Source organism: Bos indicus, chromosome 10 (genome assembly GCF_029378745.1).
Source record: "Bos indicus isolate NIAB-ARS_2022 breed Sahiwal x Tharparkar chromosome 10, NIAB-ARS_B.indTharparkar_mat_pri_1.0, whole genome shotgun sequence".
NCBI lineage: Eukaryota > Metazoa > Chordata > Mammalia > Artiodactyla > Bovidae > Bos > Bos indicus.
In genome coordinates, this window is record NC_091769.1 from 46,285,216 (window position 1) to 46,311,789 (window position 26,574).

A 26,574-nucleotide genomic window follows, 5' to 3' on the forward strand; every position below is an offset into this window, starting at 1 on the left:
GAATATTAGTATAATCAATGTTAAATTTTAATAGTTTGAGGCTGCACTATCTGACACAGTAGCTACCAGATACATGTTGCAATTTAAACATCATTAAAATAAAACAGAACATTCAACTCCTCAGTCCCACCAGCCACTTTTAATTGTTCAACTGCTACCATATTATATGACACAGATGTCACACCCAAAACAAAGAAAACTCTTTCTCAGCTTTAAAATTCTATAGCTTTTTCCATTCCTGTTGTTAGTGCTGTTGAACCTACCCAAGGCACAAGGCTCCACGTCATTTTCTTGAAGTCCTAACAAACCTCCCAGACCAAACCAATCTTCAATCTCGTGAAACAAGAGGAAGTCATCATGCAAATGAACCAGATTTTTTTTTTTTAAGCAACAGTAAAGAAACAAGTCCTTTAATCTACTGGCTATACAGCAATCTTTATATAGTAAGTTGTGTATAATACTAATACAAAGAAAATAAAAAACATTTATGCAAAAAGTACCCCTCAAGAAAGAGCAATGACAAATCGATCGTTAAGTTTTAAATTATTTTTCATCCCTTGTGTAACAGATACCATAATGTGATGTCCAGAGCAAACTCTGACCTCCAGCTTTATTATAATGACAGATATTATCATGATAGATATAGTTACAGAGAGCAAACCACAAAACAAGCAAAGCTGATATTCCAATGACTTCATCTATTTCAAACCAAGAAAAGTTAAATCCAAAGAACTCTTTTAGAAAACAAGCTTATTTTTAAATTCTCTTGTATTCAATTCTAATGTATTGCCATCAACTAAACCAATTTTGGTAAACTAGAAGAATACCTGCAGAGAAAACCCATTTCCTTTGTTAAAAGCAGACAAGTACTAGCTTATTAAGAGCCTTTTGTTTTCAGACCATGAATTAAAGTTTCTTTTTAATAAAACTTCAAAATACTGTTTTTAAATAAACAAAATTCTTCCTGTTCTCTAATCTTTACAACACTGAAAATCTGTGTCCAAAAAGTTTATAAGGATGGTCAACAAAAGATCTTCTTTTTAATCACAACTGCCTTTGAAAATGATTCAGCATCCATTTAAGCCCACAAATAAAAGCTTTACTTTTATAAGTTTTCATTAAAACTGCTATTTGTTATGGGTGCTTAAAATCTAAAATACAAGTCTTTCTTCTAGACAAGTGAATCGACTCACATTTCATAATATTTCTTTGTTTGAAAGAGTGCTTTAAAACATTAATTACTTTGCCAGGAAGGAAAAATTCCAGTAATTTAGTTTTACTATTCCTTTCATACTTCTGAATCCTCAGAAATTCAGTTTTGTGGTAAGTTGACAAGACTATGTCAGATGCCAACAATCACTTGTTCAGTATTTTAAATCTATTAACTGTAAATGTCTGGTTATGAGTGATGTTGAGCATCTTTTAATGTGTTTGTTAGCTGTCTGTATGTCTTCTTTGGAGAGGTGTCTGTTTGGGTCTTCTGCCCATTTTTTGATTGGGTTGTTTGTTTTTCTGATATTGAGCTACACAAGCTGCTTGTCTATTTTGAAGATTTGACAATGTTTCTTAATGAATTCTATCTAAAGTACAAGAGGAAAAAAAGTCAAATATTAGTTTCTAAATTTAATTTTTGTTTTTTTGTTTTTTTTGATACAGTAATATGTACCACATACAGTTCCATTTGTAGTGACTAGGGGAGAGAATCTGGAGTGGGAAGAGGAAATATTACACACAATAATCTGAACACCTGAGCTTGTGTGAAAATCTTGAGATTTTCATTTTTATTAAAATTTTAATTTGTCTCCTAAAAGAGTGGGTTTGTGTCAAACCAAAATGATTCCTTCTGGCATTGGTTTCCCTCTTTTGAAATCATGACCCACTTTATGTTGTTCTGCTTGCTTGATGAGTGCTTCTTCTGGATGTGCTGTTTATATAGGAAGTGAAGGGACCTGCTCTGTAAGACCGTGCCTCTTGGGAAGTCAATGGAATAGCTCACATGTGCTGTGATTTGGCTCTTTTTTCAGGAAAAATGTTCTGTAGCTCCTCAGTCCTCCAAGAGGATCGACAGGGTACAGCAGTATAGTTTTGGTATAACCTTCACCACTTTTGGAAAAGAGTTAACAAAATTCAAATCTTTCAAACAGCTACCGCCTACTCAGCACCAGACACTGAGTACTGTGGATGATACAAAGATCTGACATATGGTTCCTGAAGTCCCCTAGGACATCTACAAATAACTAACATGCAGCAGGAAACTACAAGTATCCCAGGGACTGTGAGCTTAGGAGAGATTATATCCAGCTACGATTGGAGCTTGGGAGTGGGGGAGGGGCGTGCAGACAGGTCAGTAATAAGTTCATAAAGGATATGCAAAAACAGGACAGGGCAGGGACTCATGGAAAGGGGAAAGAAACGATAGAAGAACTGCAGATCTCAGAGCAGGTTTCAACTTCTTCAGAGGACAGAGCACATGGAAAAGGAGCCTTAACATTAGCTACAGTCAAAATAATAACTAATAATCAAATAGGTTAAACCTATTTGTATTCACTAATATTTTATCTCTGAAGCAAACCAATCAGTCTAACCACAAGAAACGTATATACAAGGAAAATCTACAAACTGAAGCAAAATTACTAAGGTGCATTGGAAAATACACACACGTACACACACCCCCCATACAGAAAAAGAAATCCTTTTTTGTTTCTTAATCATTGAGAGGTGTGGAGAAATGTTGAACTACAGCTCCACCAGCTTACCACTATCACAGATTCCTTTTAGGCTGTCAGTATAAAACTGCAGAATGATTCCCTAGCATTTTGTTCTAAACCCACAAATGAGACGGTTATGTGACCAGCTGCAGCTCCCTTCCTGCATTTCAGAAGCTCTGGATACCCACACACTTGCGGCTCTGTATTACCTCACACAAAAGACTGGCAGTTGGCCAAGAAGCCCCCACCATGGTGTATATTCCCCAAGGTTCAAGATCTACCACTTAATTCCAATTCAGCCATGAAATGACTTGTACTTTAGTACCCTATACCAAATGAAAGCAAATTAAATTCCAGTCCAAGTTAATAAAGGTATTCCCCCAAAATGCAATATACAAAGATGTTAAAGTACATAGTCTATTATTTTTAAAGAGACCTACAAATATAATTCTACTCCATTAAGAAAATTCTAAGATAATTCTTTAAATTTCTTCAAGAGTTACTATTTCTTCATCATCTTACCAATAGCAACAAAACCCACTGTACACAGAGATCCAACTGTGTTTCCAAACTTCCCCATTAAGCATCTCACGCACACTGCTAAATAAATATCAAGAAGAATGAATATTCTCAACATCTGGTGCATACAGACTGACACAACCTACAATGATGACTTAGCAACAGATACCTCCAGAATGATCTTAATTCCTGCCGTTGAAGGAGAAATACTTACAACTTGACAGAAACACACAGTGCTGTCAGTTAGATGGTTGTGTCATTCTAGTATGTAAGTGTCCTGAGGGAAAGGGGGAAAATCTAATGAAAATACTTTAACACCTTGGCCAATGCTTAATTTTTGTAGGAAGGAGTGTTTCATGGCATTAAACAACAATAAACTAGGTTCAGAAAATCTTCACAAGGTTTTCGCTTTCACTGATGCTTTCGCCTGCCTCTAGCTTGTCTCTCAGGTCTGGACATCGTCCACACAAAGGATCACTGAAACAGTAGTGATCTGGAGGACTAAATCTTAATATGGTTTATTCAGCAGCCACAGCATTATAACCGTGAACTTGTAAAAATGTAAACTTGGGAAGCCACTGACCCTTTCCCCCTGCCTTTTGATGGATACCTTTCTACAATACAACAGTCAACCAATGATGCAGAAAGCATACAACTTCAGTAGAGAGCGTGAATCAAAAGCAGTATTTGGACCTTAAACCCCCATTCCTGCCCAGTATTGCCTTCATGTATTGTTTTTGCCACACAGCATTCGAGGGCTGTATGGCAAAAACCAAAACCAAAGGGCTCCTTTCAATGTCAAAACCTTTCAAATTCAGTAAAGTGATTAAAAACAATAAAGACTTATTCACAACTTACTAGTCAAGGAAAGAGATTTGCTTCACACCAAAGTGAAACTGTAAAATACACTGACTCTCTGAGCATACCAAATAGATGTGGATTGTTAAATATCACTTGTAATCTAAATAACCTGTTCTAAGTAGTCAGAAAAATTCTCACTTTACTGTCATTTATATGAAACAGACATGCATAGTGTATCACAAAGAGAGAATAAGGCCTCCAATATCCTTTTACAGGATGTGATACTTAAAAAAAAAAAAAAAAATTGGCCTGAAGGACTTCCCTGGTGGTCCAGTGGTTAAGAATCTGCCTACCTATGCTGGGGACTCGGGTTCAATCCCTGGTTGGAGAACCAAGATCCCACATGCTGCAGGGCAACTAAGCCCGATTCAGCCAAATACATAAAAAGAAAAAATAATTTAAAAAGGAATTAGCCTGAAAGACTACATGCAAAGTTCTTAACATCTACCTACAGAGAAGAGGAGGAGAGTGGAACTGTGTTTGGACAGGAGAGACTGTCAAAACAATTTTTTAAACAAAGAAGTGAAGATTTTAAGATTATGTAACAAGATGTAAACTGGAACAGTAGAAACATGGATTTCTATAATGTTATTCTTTAATTAAAAACAAAACAAGAAAAAGAAAAGAAATCATAATGAACAACAATAGTAACCTTTCATTTCCCTAAAGCTTAGTGGGTGGGAAGAAGAGGCAGCCAAGAAGTGGAAAGGGCCGTGCAAGCTTACATCTGAATGACTAAGGACAGGCAGTCCTGACAGCCCCAGCCCTCTGTGCATCCCCACAGGTCCAGAGGGCAGTGATGGCAGCCCCCACTGGCTTAGAGACAAGGGGAGGGGAAAGAGCCAGGAAGACAAGCAAACACTTGTACACACATAGCAAAGGAATATCATTTTCAGAAAATATCAATACTTACCAGTATGTACTGTAGCTACTGCAATCCATACACACCGTGTGCTGTGCTTTTTCTTGCTTTTCTGATTTCTTATGGTTGGTTAAGGGTATTTGTGCATCTTCATAATGTTTTTTTGCATGGCCATTCACATACCTTCCAAAAATCAAATGAAAATATATTTTAATCTAAATACTGCTTTGGAAGTTAAAGTAGCAGGAGATGATAATAAAATTAGATGGTAATCAAATAAGAATGAGAAAGAATTCCTCCTAATAAAGTACATTCAATCCTGTAAGAGCATTCATCACTTGGTGATTTATTAAGCTGAGTTCTTAAAACATGCTCCTTTTTTGCAAACATACAATCAACTTTTAATTATACACAAGACTAGGGTCAGGCAAGGAAAGGCGCTATCTATTTAAATCGGTTTTAATACCACCTATCAACTCCTTTGCTGCTTCTTTTGCTAGCCTTTTCCTTTTTTAAGCTTTTCTCAGGCTGCTAGCCCCCAACTCAGGCTATTATCAAAGACAAGCTTTGTAAACTGATTTATTCAATCACTGCCCACAGGGCCACAAGCTCTGCTTGGGTTTCTGCTTAATATAAAACATGAGAGTCAGACATGGAAAAAGGATAATCTCCCATCTCTTTCTCATCAATATGGCTTCAGATCTTTTATTTGAATGCCTGAATAATCACTCCACTAACATGGAAATAGGGCTTGTTTAAAAGATATCCTAACAAAACACAAATCATCTCAAGCTTATATAAACTGTTATTTCTTACTACATGGACAAAGATAATCAAAGGTTGACTATAGTCATAAAAATTTTCTAACACTTTGCAACTCAGATTTAATAAATCATTTTATCACAAAAAGCAAAATGAAATTTAAATAAAGTTTCATCTATACCTTTGCCTAAACACTGTACAATATAATGCCATAACTGACTACTACTTAAAGACCTTCATAAAGCAAAAACTTTCCAGTTACTAGCAAACAGCCAGTTTATAGAAGGTAAGGCCTAACTGTAAACTAAGAAGAGTCAAAACAAATGTTGCTTACGTAGTACCAAAATCTGCTCAGAGAGTTAAGGTGACATTTTTCTCATAAGGTTCCTTAATTGTACAGGAACAACACTTACCTTGGAGAAAGTAGGATAGTTTGTGGTAAGCAGGATAGTTTTTGGTAAGTAGGGAGGATCACGGGCTTCCCTGGTGGCTCAGACAGTAAACAATCTGCCTGCAAAGTGGGAGACCTGGGTTTGATTTCTGGGTTGGGAAGATCCCCTAGAGGAGGGCATGGCAACCCACTCTAGTATTCTTTCCTGAAGAATCCCATGGACAGGGGAGCCTGGTGGGCTACAGTCCATGGGGTTACAAAGAGCCGGGCATGACTGAGTGACTAAGTACAGCAGAAGGAGGATCAACTAGCAAGCCCAGCCTCTCTACCCAAGGAAAACTAGAGGCACCAGAGGCACTACTAATGTCAGAATGTGATCATGTTTCCTCCCATTTTTCTTCACTATAATACACATAATGAAGACTTGTGTGTAGGGTCTTCTGTTCACAAAAGTGGACTAAAATGAATTTTAAAATATAAATAATGATTAAGAGTATAAATTCAAAAATTAGACAGCCTAGGTTTAAAAGTAGGCTTTGTCACATGCTGGTCTGGTAAGCTTGGGTGAGTTACTTCACTTCTCTACTTCTGTTTCTCATCTATAAAATTGAGATAATAGTACTTACACCCTATGGGCTGTTAGGTGATTATTATTATAATCCATGGCTCAGAATGCACGCGTGCATGAATGGATGAACGAATGAATGAATGTCAGTTTTATTTTACTTGCATTTTCCTTTATATGCTTAATTACTATCCATTCAGAATCTCAATAACATAACTGCTTACAAAGTCATCACATTAAACAAACTTTAAGACAACACACTGGACAGATCAGAAAACATCCAATATTTAACTAAAAGATAACTTCCAAGGAACCCTATAGGTTCAATATCTAATCAGCTCAATGCCTATGCTTACGTGTTTTTTACTGTGTCATGAAAAACAACAGTAATATTTATGAGTACCCTCAGAATCCCATAAAAGTCAATATGGAACAATGATAAAGGCATTACCACTTTCAAGTCTTTGAAAACTGATAATCTGGACAGGGTATATAGTTCTTTACTAACCATACTGTAGCCTCTAAATGTACTAGATGTTTTCATGGTTGCTATAATAAATTTCAGTGATAAAGTAAGAAGTGTATTAAAGATGACATTAAGATTAGCAATGTTTTGGCTAATATTCAAATATATATCAGAAGTTAACAGTCATGGATAAACTAACATAAAAATAAACATTTCCCTCATCCAGTTTTAGATTTTAACCAGATAATTTGGTCTAAAAAAGGAAAAGTGTCATTATACAACATCACAGATTTTTTAACAATACAAAAACTGGAAAAATAACTTAAATGGTATGGTGTAATAATGGCCAATAAGACATATAACTCAAATATGCTACTGATAAACTATATTTCCTAGTTGAAAGAATATTCAATTTAAGACTCCCCTATAGACAAGAGATCTAAATTACTAAAAAAATCAGAATTCTTGGCAGTCAACACCCAGGATTACATGATAAAAGAAAAACAGCCAATCAACTGTATAAAATGAAGATTCAAATGCAAGGTACTCTCATTATCTATGTAATCTACTTAATCATATTTCTCTGAAACTATGTCAAATTTCTAAACCTAAGATTGATTGCAATTGGAAACATACTACCTACAGAGCCTAGAAAATTTTCCATTTATCTTCTGATACTTAGAGAACTATGTGTTGCTTGCTATTAAGAACCTTCATCTCTCCAATTTTTGAGAGTTTGTCAGGTCTTGTTTTGACACATGACCTTCCAGATTTTGGTTGTAGAGCACTAGGAGACAACTGGAGGACAGAATTATATAAATTTTATTGCATTATAATTCTCACCTCTCAAAATCTAGGAGAGGAATCTGTCTCTTCAAGTGCAGAATTTAAGTGCTTCTACTTTTCTTCTTTTTTTTTTTTTTAAAAAGTTATCTGTACAAAGTATTTTCAGGTTCCCCAAATCCTAGAGATTTCAAAACCACAACAACCACAATTAAGATATGTAGTTAACATTTTCCAAAAGCACTCTTTAAGTGTACATGGAAAAAAAATACTCAATTCCAGGACTGGAAAATATGAAAAATCAATCATTAACTGAATGAAGATGCTCTGTTCATGCATGTGTTTACAAATAATAATGGGGAAGCCACCCAAATAAACACAATATAAATTTCAGACTGTAGGACTTAGTATGATTTCCCATCCCCTTGCTGCTAAGCTACTAACTTCTGAAGTAAATTCAAAGCAGATTTTCTAAGCTAAAAGAGCCATAGAAATAAAGTGCCTACTACCCGGCAGACCAAGTCTGATACTTATTTGAGTTTGTGTTAGAAGAAAGAGTTACTAAAGTAGTTGATATTTAAGTAACATCATTTTGAAGCCAAGAACTAGGAAGACATGCTTAGGCTTGAACCGGGTTTGGAAGTGTTAAGTCCCTAGAAAGCAAAAATGTCTTAATGGAACAGTGAAATATTTGGTATGTCTTGAACACCATTAATAATGAACTTCACAGTGAGACCATTTTCAAGGGAATTCTTTATCTGTTTTGTTTTCAGAAGAATGATATGGTATCTTGGATTTGATTCAAAGGTCAGTAAAGGTAGGATGAGGTAGGTAACAGGTGAAAAAAAACTGGCCACATGTCAATCAAATATTACTAGTAGATTGTCTTGATCATCAAATTAATTCTTCTGAGTATCAACAGAAAGTATCCACCCCCTCCCCAGCCACTAGAGTTTCCTCAGTTCCACCGCTGAACAAAGGGATTCTGTTAGGAGAGGGAAGCCCTACAGAGAAGTATGTACACACCATGATTAAACAATGGTGCTAAATAAATCCAAATCAATAAAACTTTGACCAAAGCTTAGAGAAAACTGAAAATAAGCCAGTTGGGAAGTTAAGTAATAAGAAGTATGTCACCTACCTTCCACAGTGGACACTTGAACAAGTCAGACAGACCCAGGGGCTCTTGTTGGACCGGCACACTGATGAAAGAAAAACACACAATATAGCAGTTGTGTCATTTATTTCCCAGTTTCTCCCCTAATCTGTAATACCACATCCTGTGATTAAGTTATAAATTCCATGGCTGCTTAGGTGCACGGAGGCCACAAATCCCCGCTTTGTGAGTGCATTTACACAGAATGGCTGCCTAATTACAGCGACACGGCAAGGAATCCCAACACGTGTCCACAGCAGCTGCTCACGGTCACTGTTGACTCGACTCAAACGGTGTAACCACAAGTTAAACACATTTCTCCTTCGTTACTTAGTCCTTTCGGCATAGTCTCTGACAAGTTAAGGACAATCTATTGTCTCATTAAAAATGTTTTTTAAGTCTAATTCTTTAAATCACATGTCTTTACCATACAGATCATAAGCTGCTATAAATGACAACATTTTCAGTTTGTTTAGTGAGAGGCAAAGCCTGAGGATACAATTCGGAAGACTAAGCCCAATTCTTCCCAAATTAATGCCTCAGTTGCATTAAATATAATTCTAAAATTATAAATGCATGTAATTCTTGCTGAGGGTATAATCAGGATATTAATTACTTTGAGTATTTATTATGGGGATGAGGTAGGCAAACAGGGTATGAAAACTTTTAAAATATCGATTACAATTTTGCTTGTTGTTTACTTATTCAATTTTTTTAAGCCCTATAAACATAACAGTGATTTTAAAAGGGAAGGGATATAAGAATCACCTGAAAACAACTTTTTCAAAATACACATGTTCTCTGGGCAGAAACATCTACATTGAGGTGCGGACAGAAGGACCAAAGAACATGTCTATTTTGAGGAATGTAACTTCCCAGGTGACTCCCTGAGACAACTACTTGAGAACCACTAGGCAGCCTCCTAGGGGCATGAGAGGGACAGCACCACCAACACTCAGGATTATAATAAATCAGCAGCCTGGCATACAGTATACGCTCAATAAACACTCGTTGAAGCGAAATTCAAATGTCTTAATTCAAGATACTAAGCTCTTCCAAGATCTGATCCCTACTATGTTGGTCTTGCCTAATCAATATGTCACAATCAGCCTTTCTTATTGCTAAGAAAAATTAGCCAACACTGGAAATAAAGTGACTCAGCTGAAGCTGAAACTCCAGTACTTTGGCCACCTCATGCAAAGAGTTGACTCATTGGAAAAGACCCTGATGCTGGGAGGGTGGGGGCAGGAGGAGAAGGGGACGACAGAGGATGAGATGGCTGGATGGCATCACTGACTCGATGGACGTGAGTCTGAGTGAACTCCGGGAGTTCGTGATGGACAGGGAGGCCTGGCGTGCTGTGATTCATGGGGTCGCAAAGAGCTGGACACGACTGAGTGACTGAACTGAACTGATGACCATGTATAGGCCACCTCATGCTAAGAGTTGACTCATTGGAAAAGACTCTGATGCTGGGAGGGATTGGGGGCAGGAGGAGAAGGGGACGACAGACGATGAGATGGCTGGATGGCATCACCGACTTGATGGACATGAGTTTGAGTGAACTCTGGGAGTTGGTGATGGACAGGGAGGCCTGGCATGCTGCAATTCATAGGATCGCAAAGAGTCGGACATGACTGAGCGACTGAACTGAACTGACTGAAGAACTATAAGCCCTTTCAATATATAACGAAACACATTATATTGATACGATGAATATCCCAAAGATATTTAATTATAATACCATTGTGTGACCTGCTGTTTACTACTGATTAGGACTCAAATTCCATGAAGTTACAGGTAAAGTTGTAGGATTTTATTTGGTACAGATAATATCTGTCCAGCATACTCCGAGGGCTGTGGTTTTACTACCCTGCAGGACATTAATTGATTTTATATCTAACCTAGCAATTTACTTCAACATTCATTCTTCGGTGTCTGCATTCACTCAATCCCTCAAATGCTCTTGGAACCAGCTTTACCATCCCACTGGTTCCCTCATTAATGAGTTAAATAAGCCTTTGACATACATTCATTTTATATTTGTGTAGGAGGGGAGGAAAGGGCGAGGAGGAATAGGGGAGTACAATCATATGTTGCCCAAGGGACTCTGCCTGTCTGCCCAGCACAGGGCTCTAACTATTCGTGCGTAAGAAAGTTTGTGCACGCACACATGCTCAGTAGTGTCCAACTACACCCCATGGACTGTACCCTACCAGGCTTCTCTGTCCGTGGAATTTTCTGGGCAAGAATAATGGAGTGGGTTGCCATTTCCTACTTCAGGGGATCTTCCCCACCCAGGGATCGAACTAGAGTCTCCTGCATTGGCAAGTGGAGTCTTAACTCAAACCAGCTGGGAAGCCCATAAGAAAGCTTTCAGTGGTAAAAATCCCCTTCCAGTTAGTTAACCAAGGGCTTTACCTTTCCTTATTGCATTATATCAACTGCTAAGGGCCATCCTGAAGGCATTTTAGTTTTTTACTCAACAAACTCAAACCAAGTTTGCTGTATGTGCATATAAGTCACATGACAAAGACTAATAAGAAGAATGCCAAACTGCTAGCACCTATTTCACGCAGGTACATGGGAAGACCACTGTGAGGCAGTCTCGGCTACGGGCTTTTTATGTGCATCTGATTTATATCAATAAAAACACGACAGTCTTATAGTTTGAAAAGAAGACCTATAAAGTATATTTTTAAAAAGAAAAATAAATTAGAACACTGTTTACTTGAAACAGATAATCCTGGTCTGAGATACAATTTGAAGGATTAAAAAACTACAAATATTATCTAGTTGTATTCCTCCACAAATCTTTTTCTTTTAGTAAAGACTAAGAAATATTGTGATTGCAGCCATGAAATTAAAAGATGCTTACTCCTTGGAAGGAAAGTTATGACCAACCTAGATAGCATATTCAAAAGCAGAGACATTACTTTGCCAACAACAGTCCGTCTAGTCAAGGATATGGTTTTTCCTGTGGCCATGTATGGATGTGAGAGTTGGACTGTGAAGAAGGCTGAGCGCGGAAGAATTGATGCTTTTGAACTGTGGTGTTGGAGAAGACTCTTGAGAGTCCCTTGGACTGCAAGAAGATCCAACCAGTCCATTCTGAAGGAGACCAGCCCTGGGATTTCTTTGGAAGGAATGATGCTAAAGCCGAAACTCCAGAACTTTGGCCACCTCATGCGAAGAGTTGACTCATTGGAAAAGACTCTGATGCTGGGAGGGATTGGGGGCAAGAGAAGGAGGAGACGACAGAGGATGAGATGGCTGGATGGCATCACTGACTCGATGGACGTGAGTCTGAATGAACTCCGGGAGTTCGTGATGGACAGGGAGGCCTGGTGTGCTGAGATTCATGGGGTCTCAAAGAGTCAGACACGACTGAGCGACTGAACTGAAGAAATATTGTATTCAGTCTGGAAAAAAAGTTTAATATGATCCTGAAATAAGTAATTATAATAGTAAGTTGTTTTGTTTTTTAAGACTTGTTTTAGGTGGGCCATTTTTAAAGTCTTTGTTGTATTTGTTACATGTTTCTGTTTTATGTTTTTTGGGGCTTTCGCCACTAGGCATGTAGGATCTTAGTTCCCCACCAGGGACTGAACCCACGCTGGCTGCATTAGAGGGCAACGTGTAACCACTGGACCTGCAGGGAAGTCCTCAGGCCCCAAGTTTTTAACCATTAGAGGGTTTTGCTTTTTGAACTACGGGAAGATTATTTTTGCTCCTCCTTTGAATGAGGAAAAGAAAACTTAGAACAAAATCACTGTTGTGTTCCCTACCAAGTGTTCATCCCCTTCCCCCACTCCGATGGTTGTATAGTATGTGTATGGACAAAAAATACATACAATATTGTGATCTAATTTTTCTACTCAGTATAGTAAATACATTTCTTCGTGTTGCTAAATTAGAACATGCGTGCATGCTCAGTCACTACGTTGTATCTGACTCTCTTGCGATCCCATGGACCACAGCCTTCTAGGCTCCTCTGTCCATGCAATTTTCCAGGCAAGAATACTGAAGTGGGTTGCCATTTCCTACTCCAGGGGATCTTCCCAACTCAGGGATTGAACCCACATCTCCTGCATTGGCAGGCAGATTCTTTAGCCACCAGGGATGCCCACTAAATTAAAAGAGTGTACTCTCATCTTATAAAATCTCAGTTACCTCATAAAGTTTTAATTCCTTAAATTTTAGAAAATATGCCCTAAGGCTGAGGGAAGGAAGAATAGGGAAGAAACTGCTTAACAGGTGTAGGGGGTGATGAAATGTCTTGGAACAAGATGGAGATGATCGCTGTGGGTGTACTGAATGCGCTGTGTTTAGTTGCTCATTTCAGAATGGATGATTTGGGGACCCCCGGGGGCCACAGGCTGGGGCTCGGCACTTCACTGTCGAGTGCACAGGTGCGGCCCTGGTTGGAGAACTAAGATCCCACAGCTGCACAGCTTGGCAGGAAATAAATTTTTAAAAAAATTTTTTAAGGTTAATTTTACGTTATATGAATTATACTTCAGTTAAATAAATAAATAGGTGCTTAAGACGGGGATAAGGAGAGAGAATAAAAGGAAGTGAAATAGCGCTGACATTCCAAAACACGAGAAACAAGTGAGTGTGTCTCTTACTAAATCTCCAAAAAAGACCTCATTTTCTAAATTAAGAAACCAAATTTCTTCTATCACAAACATTTACAATAAGAAAGTTAAGATTTAATGTGTGATAGGACATTTGGTCTTGGCTATTTAAAGGACAGTACTCTCTGAGTGCGTAATACTTTCACAACAGAAGACCATCTGAAGGCTAGAAAACTACAGAGAATAGGGTTATTATGAAGCCATTTATTACACTGCTTCGGTGAATATTCACTCTGTTTAAATATCCCTCATTCAAATTATGAAACCTTTAATGTACCCAGGAAAATCATAAAATAGAAGAAAAAATGCTGGCTGTAAGTTAAACCCTCAATTATTGCTACAAATAGAACAGGTCATAACATGAGTAAAAGACTACTACAAATAATCTTAAAATCATTCTAATCATCTTAAGGGGACGTATCTTATTATAAAAGGTAGTCTCAGTTTACAGACAGATAGGTTTCAGATTTATCTGTAGGATGAACACATTTCCTGTGGAAACTGCATTAAAGGTTTGCAGGCTATTCTATAAAACTCTATAAGAACCATTACAAAACTGAAATACTATATTGTGTGTGTGTGTATAAAATAAAACCATACACAGTCAATAAAAATGTTTTTAAGCTATAAACTATTCAGCAAAACATAAAAATATTAAACAAAGGTTTTTATTTTTTAAATGGTAAATGCTGGTACTTAAGAGAAAGCGGGTGATAAGGATGGAAACTTAGAGAAGTTCAGAATGACAAACCATAACTGAGAACTCATAAAGGCTCTTTTTATTAGGCCTAATTACACTTCAGGGTGATGTCAGGGCAAGGAAGCCATGCAGTGTATTTCTCACACTGTTACACATGGCCACAGGAGGGTCACTGGATCTCATAAACACAGTCTGGTCTTCTTTCACTCACGTTATGAAATGTCCTCAGAGTTACTCTGCCCCAGCAATCTGTCCCGTATGCCGAGATTCTCGCGGCCCCGAGCCAAGGTCTCCTCTCTCAGCTCCTGGGCATCTCAGCCTGGGGGACAGACACTGTCTAGTTCCCCTCACTCTCTTCCTGCTGCTGTGGCCTCAGGACCCTGCCCTGTTCTCACCCTCAGCCAGAAGCTCTGTAAGTTGGCAGAAGCACCCCTCTGAAGAGGGTAGAGACTCTGATCCTCCCCTGAGCTAGGGCCATTCTGCACAAGGTAGGAGCTTCGACACAGGCTGGGCAGGCAAGCAAGGCAGAGGAACCCCAGGTTCTAAAACATGCTCAGATTCATGGATTCTTGCTAAAGCCCCCAAAGCTTTAACTCTCTGGAAATCCAAAAGTGACAACTGATGGTGGGAAGGCATCCAAGTGATCTACAAACCAAAGTGGTTTTACTCCCTACTATTCCTATGAAGGGGCTTCCCTGGTGGCTCAGCAGTAAAGATTCCGCCTGCCAATGCAGGAGACAGGAGTTCGATCCCTGGGTTGGGAAGATCCCCTGGAGGAGGAAATGGCAACCTACTCCAGTATTCTTGCCTGGGAAATCCCATGGACAGAGGAGCCTGGCAGGCTACAGTCTATGGGGTCGTAAAAGATTTGGACATGACTTAGTGACTAAAGAAAACGTTCCTATGAAGGGAAGACTGATCTGCTCCTTTACCAAGAGACGAAGAAAGGCAGAAAACTGGGGAGTTCTGTGCTCAAAGAGGCCTATTTACACACGAATACTTTTAGGTTGTGTCAGAAGACAAAACAGCATCCACACTGAATATAAATTTCTTCCCACTGATTTTCCTCAATATCCTTAGTATCCACTACATAGAATCTAGTAAGATAGAGTACATTTGATATTCAAGCCCCATCAACAATTCTCCTGGAATCCTAATTTTTTAATAAAACAGCATGCACTAGAGCTACGACACAACTTAGTCACCGTCTCTGCACGCAAGAAGAGTCCAAGCACACAGCACTGACGGGCAAGCACTTCACAGCGCGTCCACCATTCAGCAGCTGCTTCAACTGGCAGAGAGGCTCTTAAGCGTCTCGAGAGTTCACAAACGTGAGGATGACCAGGGCTCTAGTTCTGGCCCTACCATTACTCCTCAAAGAACTGAGAACATCACTGCTGTGCTGGGTCTGTTTCTTCACTGTAAAATGAAAACTGGGTGATAAGCATGTCCCCTCTAAGTGTAAAATTATTCAAAGAAGATAAAGCCAAAGATAGATGAAATAATATCATTCCCTATAGATAAAATTCTTCCACTCTCCTAATTTTTTAAAAGGCTTAATAAAAAGATTAATTGCTAATGTAGTACAATTTTCTAAATCAACGCTCTTCAGCTTTTTTTTTGTCCCCTGCTCCACAATCCCTGAGAGGCAGTACTCTGAGCACATTGCCCGTCAGTAACAGCAGAGTCGCTGTTGTGGAGTCACTGTTCAAAACCACTGGAGACGAAGGTGCTGCTCCAACAGTAAAACTCAGATCACCACCCCCTCCACCCAACAACACACAGAGTTTTTTAAGTGCACCCCTCTGAAAAATTAGCAACCCAGAAGAAAATATTCGTAACCTATTTTTTTAAAAGAGTCAAGTTCATTTTTATCTATTTAATGTTCATCTGGCACATACTATGTGCCAAGCACTACTGCACTTTACTGTGCCACTTTATAAATACTCCTTCATTTAATCCTCTACAGTCCAGAGGTGTGTACTATGACTTGGCCTGTTTTATAGATAAGGAAGCAGTGGCATATGACGGAGAAGTTATATACCTTGCTACATTAGTATGGGACAGAACGGAACTCAAACTCAAATGATTGAAGGCATGGACTGCTGCAAAGCAGAAGACCAGCAGGTTGTTATTTTTGCTTCAAAAAGATTCCATACTATGTGTTCCTGTGTTATACACCTGTGTATAAACTGTTTGACATCTAGAAGGATATATAGTAATTTAACAGTCATGTGAAAAGAATGGGATGGGGGACTGGAGCCACATAGCCCTACTTTCAACTACACTGTCTGAATTTTGTCATAAAGCATTACTTCTTTTACAACAAAAATTAAATTTAAATGTCTTAAATTTAAAGATACTGGTATCATAAAGCTGTCCTAATGAAACAGACTTATTCTAAATTATTAAGCATGAGTAGTAAGTGAAAACAAAACCCAACATTACAACTCTATGGGTCTGAAAACACACCAATGAAAAAACATTTGCAGCTGTTACTCAAAACACACACACACACACACACACACACACACACACAAATACTCCATAAAAGTATCAACAGTAGTGTTACTCCTCTTGAAATCGAAGAACAGGGCAGAATTATCATAAAAAAATCTATAAATATTCCAGTATATATACAAGTAGAAATATACTCCAGGACTAACCCAGTTTACCCTCCAACTGATATATTTTTAGATGCGTTGTTGTTGTTCAGTCGCTCAGAGAGCAAGACATACAATCTTTATACCATAAACGCTCTCTGAACCATATACTCACAAGCCTATTCTATGCTAAAATTTCTGAAGTCTACCTTTAATTTGAATTCTCTGAAATTCCTGGGGTAAGGAGTGAATGGTAAAGTCACATGGATAAAGCAGGAAACGGGCTGTAAGGTAGTCCCCACAAGAAGAAATCCGGCTACACTAAGCAACCGCCAGAGTGCCAAAGCAGCCAAAATCACTGTCTGTGTTCTCACTCCCACCCTGATACCGCTGCCCATTCTGAGAGTGGGCACCGGGTTCCCAGGGAACAGGAGAATTCCCTATATAGCAACAGGCAGTGCCCAGGGCTAAAGAAGTGAGCCAACAATGGAGGAGGAGGAGACCAAGCGTGAGCACCCAATCCAAAGTGCTCAGAGCAGCAGGCTCACAGAAGATGATGGGACGGAGGGGTCAGGGCCAAGGCAGTGACAGCAGTTAAGAAGTTAAGTTTATCTTGGTTGCCTTTCCACCTTCCCCCTCTTGCAGCTCTCTCTTCCTCAGTTCCATTCTTATTCAAGGTTGGCAATTGTTTAATCTCTCCTGAATCATTAGATAAGTAAATTGCTTTCTGGTAAAGTCATAGTTCAGTATTTCTTATAGCCATTCTTTTCTTTCTGTTTAATGGCCCTATGAAAGATGAAAGATAACCACAAATTCTTGAATGTTCCTCCCACTGAGAGGCAGGTCTATGTCCTCTTTCCTTGAATCTGGGCAGGCTCTGTCAGTGCCCTGACCAACTGAATATGGCAGAAGGGACCAGGTGTCAGTTTGCAGGTCTCCGTTTTAAGAAATTGACAGTTTTCTCTTTTTATTGCTTGGAATGCTTGCTCTTGGGGTGGCCGGCCACCATGGAAGAGGCCTAAGCACCCTGTGAGAAACACAATATGAGAAAGCGAAAGAACGTAGAGAGACCTTGCAAAAGATGACACCTTAGTGTATGCTGGGGACAGGGGTGCAGAAACAGAGACCAGGAGCACAGAGGCTTGTGACAGGTGAGTTAAAAAGCCACCGAGGAAGTGGATGCTCCAGCTTAAGGAACTCCAGCTGGTTCTTCCTAAATGCCTGACCTACAAGATCATAAGCAAAATGAAATGATTGTTTTAAGCACTAAGATGACAGCATCCACCATTCACACCTGCCAAACGACTCACAGGAATGAGTGACACTGCCGTTTAGTAGAGGTGAGGATGAGACCCTTAAAGAGGCTCTATCCCGTAGGAATCAAAACCATCCAAAGACCAGACGATACCCTCTGCAACAGAGGTGGTAAGACAGTAAAACACTGAGTCCATCATCGACTGAGCTGCCATCATCACTCAGGACTGGCTCTCTCTGTATCCTGTCAATATTTTACATCTGGATGTGCTGTCTTGAGCATAATAAGACAACCTAATTCTTGGGCGGAATATCACATAGTAAAAAACGACCTTCAAAAATCTCCAAACCGCTATTCCCATAGCAACCCCAAACTCCTGATGAAGATTCTTAAGAAAATGTCACTGGCACTTGCAGGAATTCCTTTCTCTTCATTAAAAGCTACAGAGCCTTATCCTTCATTCCTTTTGCCTCTCTGGATTATGTTCCCTAATAAACATTCTGGGAAACCTCACATTTTATTTAAGGTTGGATTTGAAAACCTAATTGAATAATTATGAGTCGAGAATATCCTCCTCCATTTTTGTTTCCAATTCTCTCTTCACCCTAAGAGTGCTGACTTATTCCTCAGCCAGCCTAACTTGATTCCCATCACACCCATCAGCAATGTCTGATCCCAGCCTTTGTAGCTGGGGTCAAGAGCCCACATCCTAACCAGACTCCCAAGATTTCTAGGAAGTACTTTGACTTTTCTCTTAAAGATTTCAACAAAGTGTATGGGATTTTTGGGTTTTGGTTTGTTTTCAGTACAACTGCTTTACAACGTCATCTTGGCTTTTGCTGTACAACAAAGTGCACCAGCTATATGAATACATACATACATACACACGTACATATATATATACATATATATGTATATATATATACTCCCTCCCTCCCACACACCCCCCAACCCACCCACCTAGGCCATCACAGAGCCCTGAGCCGAGCCTCCTGTGCTTTATAGCAGCAGCTTCCCACTACCTATTTTACACATGGTAGTGTAGATATGTCAAGCCTCATCTCCTCATTTGTCCCATTCTCCTCTTGCCCTGTCAGCCCAGCGGAAGGAAGTAGGGGAAGGACTCTGCTCCACATCATTTTGGTTGAACTAGGCAGAGGCCTTGATCTCCTGGCTTTGACCTTAAACCCTGCCAAAAGAATTCCTTCCTGCTTTAATACAAAAATGTACCAAAGTGACTTGGTTACCCTTAGGAATGCGACTATTACTCTGTAGACTCAAAAGGAACATGTCAGAGGCAGGCATGGGCTCCAGAACCCACATAAGTCTTCTGTTCACCTTCTAGCTCTCCCATTATTTTGTTCTATGACCTTAAGGAGTTGGTTTCAGAGCCTGCCTCCTCATCTGTAGCAGAAGACAAAGACCACCCCTGCCTCAGATGGCTATGGTAAGGGTTTCATGAGACGAAGCACATGAAGGGCACAAGGGGCCTAATAAACAGAAGCCCCAGTGACTCTCAGTTTCCTTCCCTTAAGAATATATTAAAATAAAAAACGCAGCTATCTGGGGTTAATTCTGTGACAGCCATTCTACACAAGGCAGTTAACATATGTCCACATATAGCATGACTGCTAATTGTTCAGAAATTTTTCCCGTAGTTTACACACATTAAAAGGATGGGAGCTGACAATTCCTTTCCACAGAAAAATTCCAAATAAATAAATCAGTAAAAATCCTTCAGAAACTCCTCCGGTATCTGACTTGAAATTAAATTATTTTTAAAACATAAAATGAATGAGACAAAATATTCTATTTTAATAAGCTGATTTCAAAATTGATATAATGACTATATACACCTTAATGTCAGAATCATTAAACTTTACACAGTTAATGTAAAATACTTCAGAAGCAAATGCACTGTAGAAGCAAATTTCAAGGAGGTTTAGACAACTAAATAAGATGCTACTCAGATAAAACACTTAAGTACATAAGCAACTTGGGTGTCAAAACCATACGGAGATACACTAAATTCTGAGGTATTCAGAATAGAGATTAAATCATGGTGCACCAATCTAATCAATCAAAATACACTGTACCTTGGTCATTCTAATATCCAATATGTGGGGTTACAAGTCTTCAAAAATATTTTTTAAATTTCTAACTTTTGTTTTAACAAAGAAGCAAATAGAAATGATTTCAAATCACACCAGATTTAAGATATGGTGATCAGGGACTTCCCTGGTGGTCCAGTGGCTAGGACACCGTTCGAGATCCCTGGTCGGGTAACTAGATCCCACGTGCCGTGACTTGGCACAGCCAAATAAATAAATAAAAATAAATATTAAAAAAAAAAGATATGGTGATCAGCTTATTTTTACAGACAGTAGGTTTAAACTTCTACTCTAAATAATTCAGTTCTTTTTTTATCCAGGATAAATAGGATTACCTGGTTCTCTTTAAGGGACACTGTCTTTGGTTCTCAGAGGCTAATTTTGAGACTGTGCTCGAGCCAATTTTTCAAACCTTTTTCATGTCAGGACCTGCATGGAAAATGATAACATCTGTATGGTGCACGTGCGTAAATTGAAGAGTCATCATGGGGGCCAGAAGTAATCTGCTTGGAGGCTCCAGCCACTCTTAGGCTGAGGGGACTGTTATCTCAACACATAGGTAATCTTTTTATGGCCCTTCTGATGGAAAGCTATGTTTCCCAATCTTTTACCTGGTTTTCTAGTAATGCAGGAAGAAGTCCCCCTCTTCTACTCCAATGCCCACTTATTGGAACAAAGGCTTTTAAGTCATCAACCAGCTGAGAGGACCAGCAGCATTATCTAGGAATCCGAAGTGCTCCTCTGAGTTTATCCTACTCACTAATGCGCTGAGACCCACTGGAGAAAATGGATGCCCAAATCCTTATTTCTGTCCTAAGTATAACCGTCCTATCCTACCACCATTCTATAACCTGAGGGAGCAACCAGTTAACAGTATGACATGAAGGAATCTAACACAAATTAAATTAAAAGAGAAAACTACTAGAAACAGTTGTGTCTGAGCACTCAGGCAGTAAAACAGCACTGACGAGTATGTAAAAGGAAAGGAAAAGTCAACTGATTAAGATGAACATGGATGTAGACTAAAATGTTTCCAAGGCCACTTCTAGCGCTCTGATGTCAAGGTTTCCAAGACAAAAATATAATTACAATAAAGTGCTTCACTTCCACAGCCTTGAATACATTTGTAAGGTCACCATAGAAGTGAAGATAGGAGCAGGCAGACAAGTAATTTGAAGCACTATAAAATCACTTACACAATATTGCTTACAGAATTGAAAAGTTAAAACTTTCCATCTTCTCTGAAGATATCCCATAATACAAAAAAAAAATTTGTACAAGGCTTTTAGCTGCAGCATTATCTGAAATTGCAAAATACTGGAAACAACCTAAATACCCAAAGGGAGGAGACCGTTCGAATTCACTGCGAACCACGACAAATGGAGCACTATAAACGGGTTAAAAATAAGGAAAAGTTCTACAAACATGGAATGGTGTTCAGAATATACTATTAAATGAAAGAAACCCCAAAAGAGCATACTTAGTTTGCTACCTTTTGTGAGAGAAAGAAAACACTCATGTATCTGCAATCTTTTTTTTTTTTACAAGAAAGAAACAAGGATAGATCAAAATAATTGGTTGTTTATAGAGGGTGGATAGGAATGAGAAGTGTGAGGTAGTAACACTTCTTGGTACAGTTTTAACTTTTGGAACTATGCGTGTGTGAGAGTCACTCAGTCGTGCCCGACTCTTTCCAATCCCATAGGCTGTAGCCAACCAGGCTCCCCTGTCCATGGGATTTCCTAGGCAAGCATACTGGAGTGGGTAGCCATTCCCTTCTCCAGGCAATCTTCCCAACCCAGGGATCGAACCTGGGTCTCCTGCATTGGTAGATGGATTCGTTACTATCTGAGCTACCAGGAAAGCCCATACTCACATTTTATATACTCAAAAAAATGTAAAATAAAATCAGCAAGGATAAGGCCAAAAAAATTTTAAATGGAAATCAAACAAAAACAAATGAAGCAGACTATATGTCAAATAAGTGTGTTAAAAGAGGGAAGGAAAGGGAAGGAAAAGGAAGGAAAACTAACATAATTTTTTAACATAGGACTTTTTTTTTTTTGAGTATACAGACAAAAAACACCATTAAAAATATTAAGCTCTAGTTATAAGCAGTTTTCTTTGCAATGGTGTGGGTCAGCAGTTCAGAACTACTTTCTCTGATTATGGCATGGAGCAAACAAGTACACGTGTTGAGGATAATGGGAACCAGATTCTCACTGTTAGAAAAGGGCATTACAAATGCAGAAAGGCTCAAGACGAGACCTGCAGTGCTGAACTGGAATTAAAGGTATCAAAATGAACTCGTGGTTACACAAACACACAAATACAAACAAATATATATATACACACACATACACATTTTCATATTTCTTAATTCCTATTTGCTGAGAGATCTTAGGTTATAAACATTATTCCCCACTAAAAGGAACAATGGCTACTTGGAGAAATAGCTGATTCCAAGACGGGGGCAGGCTGAGTACAAGATGAGATGGGAGCACCTTGCCATGCCAGAAAGTAAGGGCTCCAAGAACAATAGGGACATGTCAAAATTATGGCCTAAGAAGGTCTCCACTAGCCAAATCTAGGACAACTTGATCTTCAAAATAAATAGCAATAGGATGTTAAGAAATAAAATGAAAACCTGAGTTCATGTTAATAAAATAAATGAATAAACGAGTGAGAAAGGAAAATGTGTCCCCATATATACTTAGAAGAAATAAGTTAAAAAATCAACATCCTGCAACCATCCTAGTAACAACTGATTCAATCAAGAATCATCAGTGGATGCTAAATTACTAGATTAATGTTTGATGAGGAATAAGACAATTATATGTAAAATCTCAAAGCATCTGCTACAAATTAGTTATTAATAACAAAGGGGAAAAAGAAACTTTACAACAAAGAACCTTGCAAATATCACCTTAATAAAATAAATATTACCAAAATGAGACAAACCAATTTCATATACCTCTTGATATAATGCCCTGAGAAGACACATTGCTTCTGCAGTATTCCTATCAAAACCTTGCACGACTTGAATCTAATCATAAAGAAACAACAGAAAAATCCAAATTGAAGTACACTCTACAGAAATACTCAAGACGTGAAAGACAAAGAAAGGATAAGGAACCATTAGAGACTGAAGGAGACTAAAAGAGTTCACAACAAAATGAAACTCATGACCGTGGGTGAGATGCAGGGGAGACGGGTGGGGCGACACAACTGGCAAACAGCTATGAAGGACATTATATAAAGGACAGTGAGACAACGGGAGAAATCTGAGAATGGAATGTGCATTCAATACTACTACTGTATCAGTCATTAAATGTCCTAATTTTAACCAATATCCCATGCTTAATGAAAAGAAAGTCCTTGTTCTTGGGGGGTAGGGGGGGATAAAGCATTTATGGATGAAGGAACATTAGGTATGCAAATTAGTGATGGGAGTTGGGGGGAATATATAGAAAGAAGGTACACATGTAACACCAAGGTGGCAAAATGTTAACTCATGAATAGGTAAAGAGTACAAGGGAGTTCTTTGTATTATTCTAATAAGGTTCCTTTAAGTGTGAAAGTGTATCAAAATAAAAAGGGTTTTGAGATTTTTAAATTTTTATTCTTTACTTCCTATTAAAAACATACTTTTTGAAAATTACTATAACACAAAGGAAAAGGTTAAATTACCATTGTACAGGCCAAATAGTACTATAAACCTGGCAGTAACTTCCCTTTATTAATGGATGACAAACTAATCCAGTAAAAATATTATAATAGATTAATTGCAGTAGTCCAAATAACATTACAACATGTTTCTTTTATATATCCAAACTCTGGCTCCCAATTTCCCAAGCAGAGCCAAACCCAGAGGCTTATCTACTCTCTCTGCTGACTCTGGTAATAGCAACAGTATTTTGCTCTGCTTATCAAGGAAGGTAAATCTGGGTTTAAACTTTTACTCAAAAATAGTACTGCAAAATTTCAGTTTTAGTGATTTAACTCTCTGGATGATTACTAATAAAATCCATCTCTGATAAGGCAAAGCATGTTTTTACCCTAAAAACTGCATTTAAAAATATTTCATTTAAAAATAAACACTAATTGGGATTCCCTGGTGGTCCAGTGGTTAAGACTCTACACTTCCAATGCAGGAAATGCAGGTTCCATCCCTGGCTAGGGAACTAAGATCCCACATGCTGCAGAGCATGGCCAAATAATTTTAATTAATTAAGTAAAAATAAACACCAAATTAAGCATGGCAGACCAATTTCTCTCTTATCTCCTCTTCACCCCATTTCACTAAAATGACAATAAAAAATTAAATCAATAGTGACTCACAAAGAGAACATGTGAGACAAGCAAACTTCAACATGCTTTTGGCAGTCAGGAAGAAGCCGAAGGAGCAGTAACAATCTTCGTAGCGTGAAGAAAGCTAAGCCCAAGTGCCAGCAGAGAAGAGTGACAGCCCAGAAAGTACCAGCAGAGAAGAGTGCAGTGGGAGGCAGTCCTGGGCTTAGGGACACGGGGCACAGCAGACAGCAGAGTAAAGGTGGCACTAAGAACAAGGGGCCCAAGGGCTGCAGGGACAATGAGCTCATGGACTTCCTACGTCCTCATGTCAGGACAGCAGCAGCCAGGTGTACAGCTCCCGTGGGAATGCTGAAAAAATGGTGCAAAAAAATAAATATCCACACAGACGTCTTGATGGTCTTCCTCCAATGAAGAAGGCGGCCTGTCCCCAACTTCACAGTGAAGCCCAATGTATACAAGCCTCACAGAGCTTTCTAGTGCCCCACCCTTACATGAAAAAATAGATAAAATAAGATTCTGTGAAGGAAAGCTCTAGTTTGAAAGAATCATTTTGAAAAGAAAAAGAGGAACCTAGAGACAAGAGAAACAATGCAGACAGCACAGAAAAGCCTCAAACAAACTCTAAAACCCAGGATTAACAAGAGAAGATACTGCGAAACAATAGCAATAGGATGTATGAAAAAACAATGGTCAGAAAAAGGAGGAAAAAAAAATAAAAAAAAAAAAAAAAAGAAAAAGGAGGAAAAGCACTTAAAAACAAGAAATATTATTATCAAAATTCAGTAGAAGGGTAGAAGGAAAAATAAAAACAAGGAAATATCTCAGGAACTAGAACCAAAAGGCAAAGAAATAAAAAGATAAGAAAATTACAGGTTCTACCCACGGTGCTCAACATTCAATTAATAGGAGTTGTACAAAGAAAAATGTACAAACTAGGAGATTTAAGGATGGGAAGATGAGTGTACTCTCAAATGCACAGACTGAAAAGTCCCTTGAGAACCCATCACAAGAAAAGAAAAACTAAGCCATGCCAAGACACATCACTCTGAAATTCCGGAACACCAAGGATAAAACGAATATCCTAAAAGCTTCCAGGAGAAAGAATAAAAGGCTATATATGAAGAAACAGTCATCAAAAAGGCATCACATTTCTTAAAAAAAAAAAAACACTGAAAGCCTAAAAACAAAGGAACACTGCTTTTAAAATTCTAAGAGAGGGACTTCCCTGGCGGTCCAGAGGTTAAGACTGTGCTTCCAATGGGAAGGGCGTGGGTTTGATCACTAGTCGGGGAACTAAGATCCCACAAGCTGTGCTGCGTCACCAAAAAAAAAAAAAATTCCAAGAGAAAAATCTTTTCTAACGAACAGTCTATAGTCAACCAAGCAGTCAAGTACAAAGGTCGGATAAAGGTGTCAGACTTGGGTGGGATCAAAAATGTGGCTCCCCTGAGAAGGGAGCTAGATGATGTACTCCAGCACAATGGTCTAATAAACCAAGGACGAGAAAGACCTGCGATCCAGGGAATGGGAGATCTAACACAAGAGGACAGCGAGGGAGTCACAGGGTAAAAACTGTCCAGTCGGCTCAGAGAACAGTCAGCTCAGATGGAAGAAAGGGCACTCTAGGAAGGAGAGCCTCAGGAATACTACTACTAAGAGAGTATGTGTTTAAATGCTTGGAAAAGAATATTCATAGACATTTGACAAATGTATATGTTACATTTGGGAGAAAATGTAAAGAAAGTAAAGTAAGCAATTTAAAAAAAAAAGCAATTACTAACTAAAGGAAAAATAAAATGCCAGAAAAGAAAAAAAAAAGTAATCACAATATTAATAAAAATTTGTGGTCTGGTCATATTGAGAAATGGAGAGTGGGCA

The 26,574-nt window shown here is 38.6% G+C and overlaps 1 protein-coding gene across 4 annotated transcripts in view; it reads right to left on the reverse strand.

Moving 5' to 3' along the window:
- Nucleotides 1–26,574, reverse strand: part of USP3 (ubiquitin specific peptidase 3) — a 102,514-nt gene that overhangs the window by 65,501 nt on the left and 10,439 nt on the right. The window contains exons 1-3 of one of the 4 annotated variants that reach the window (XM_070797443.1): nucleotides 20,718–24,544; nucleotides 9,059–9,119; nucleotides 5,002–5,133 (exon numbers count right to left, since the gene is read on the reverse strand). In XM_070797443.1, the coding sequence (XP_070653544.1) occupies nucleotides 5,002–5,030 (29 nt within the window). In that variant the 5' untranslated portion in view covers nucleotides 5,031–5,133; nucleotides 9,059–9,119; nucleotides 20,718–24,544. Of the gene's footprint in view, nucleotides 1–5,001; nucleotides 5,134–6,125; nucleotides 6,224–7,977; nucleotides 8,099–9,058; nucleotides 9,120–20,717; nucleotides 24,545–26,574 lie in introns of those variants that run through there. The other 3 variants (XM_019968712.2, XM_019968710.2, XM_019968713.2) reach the window with 3 other exon arrangements.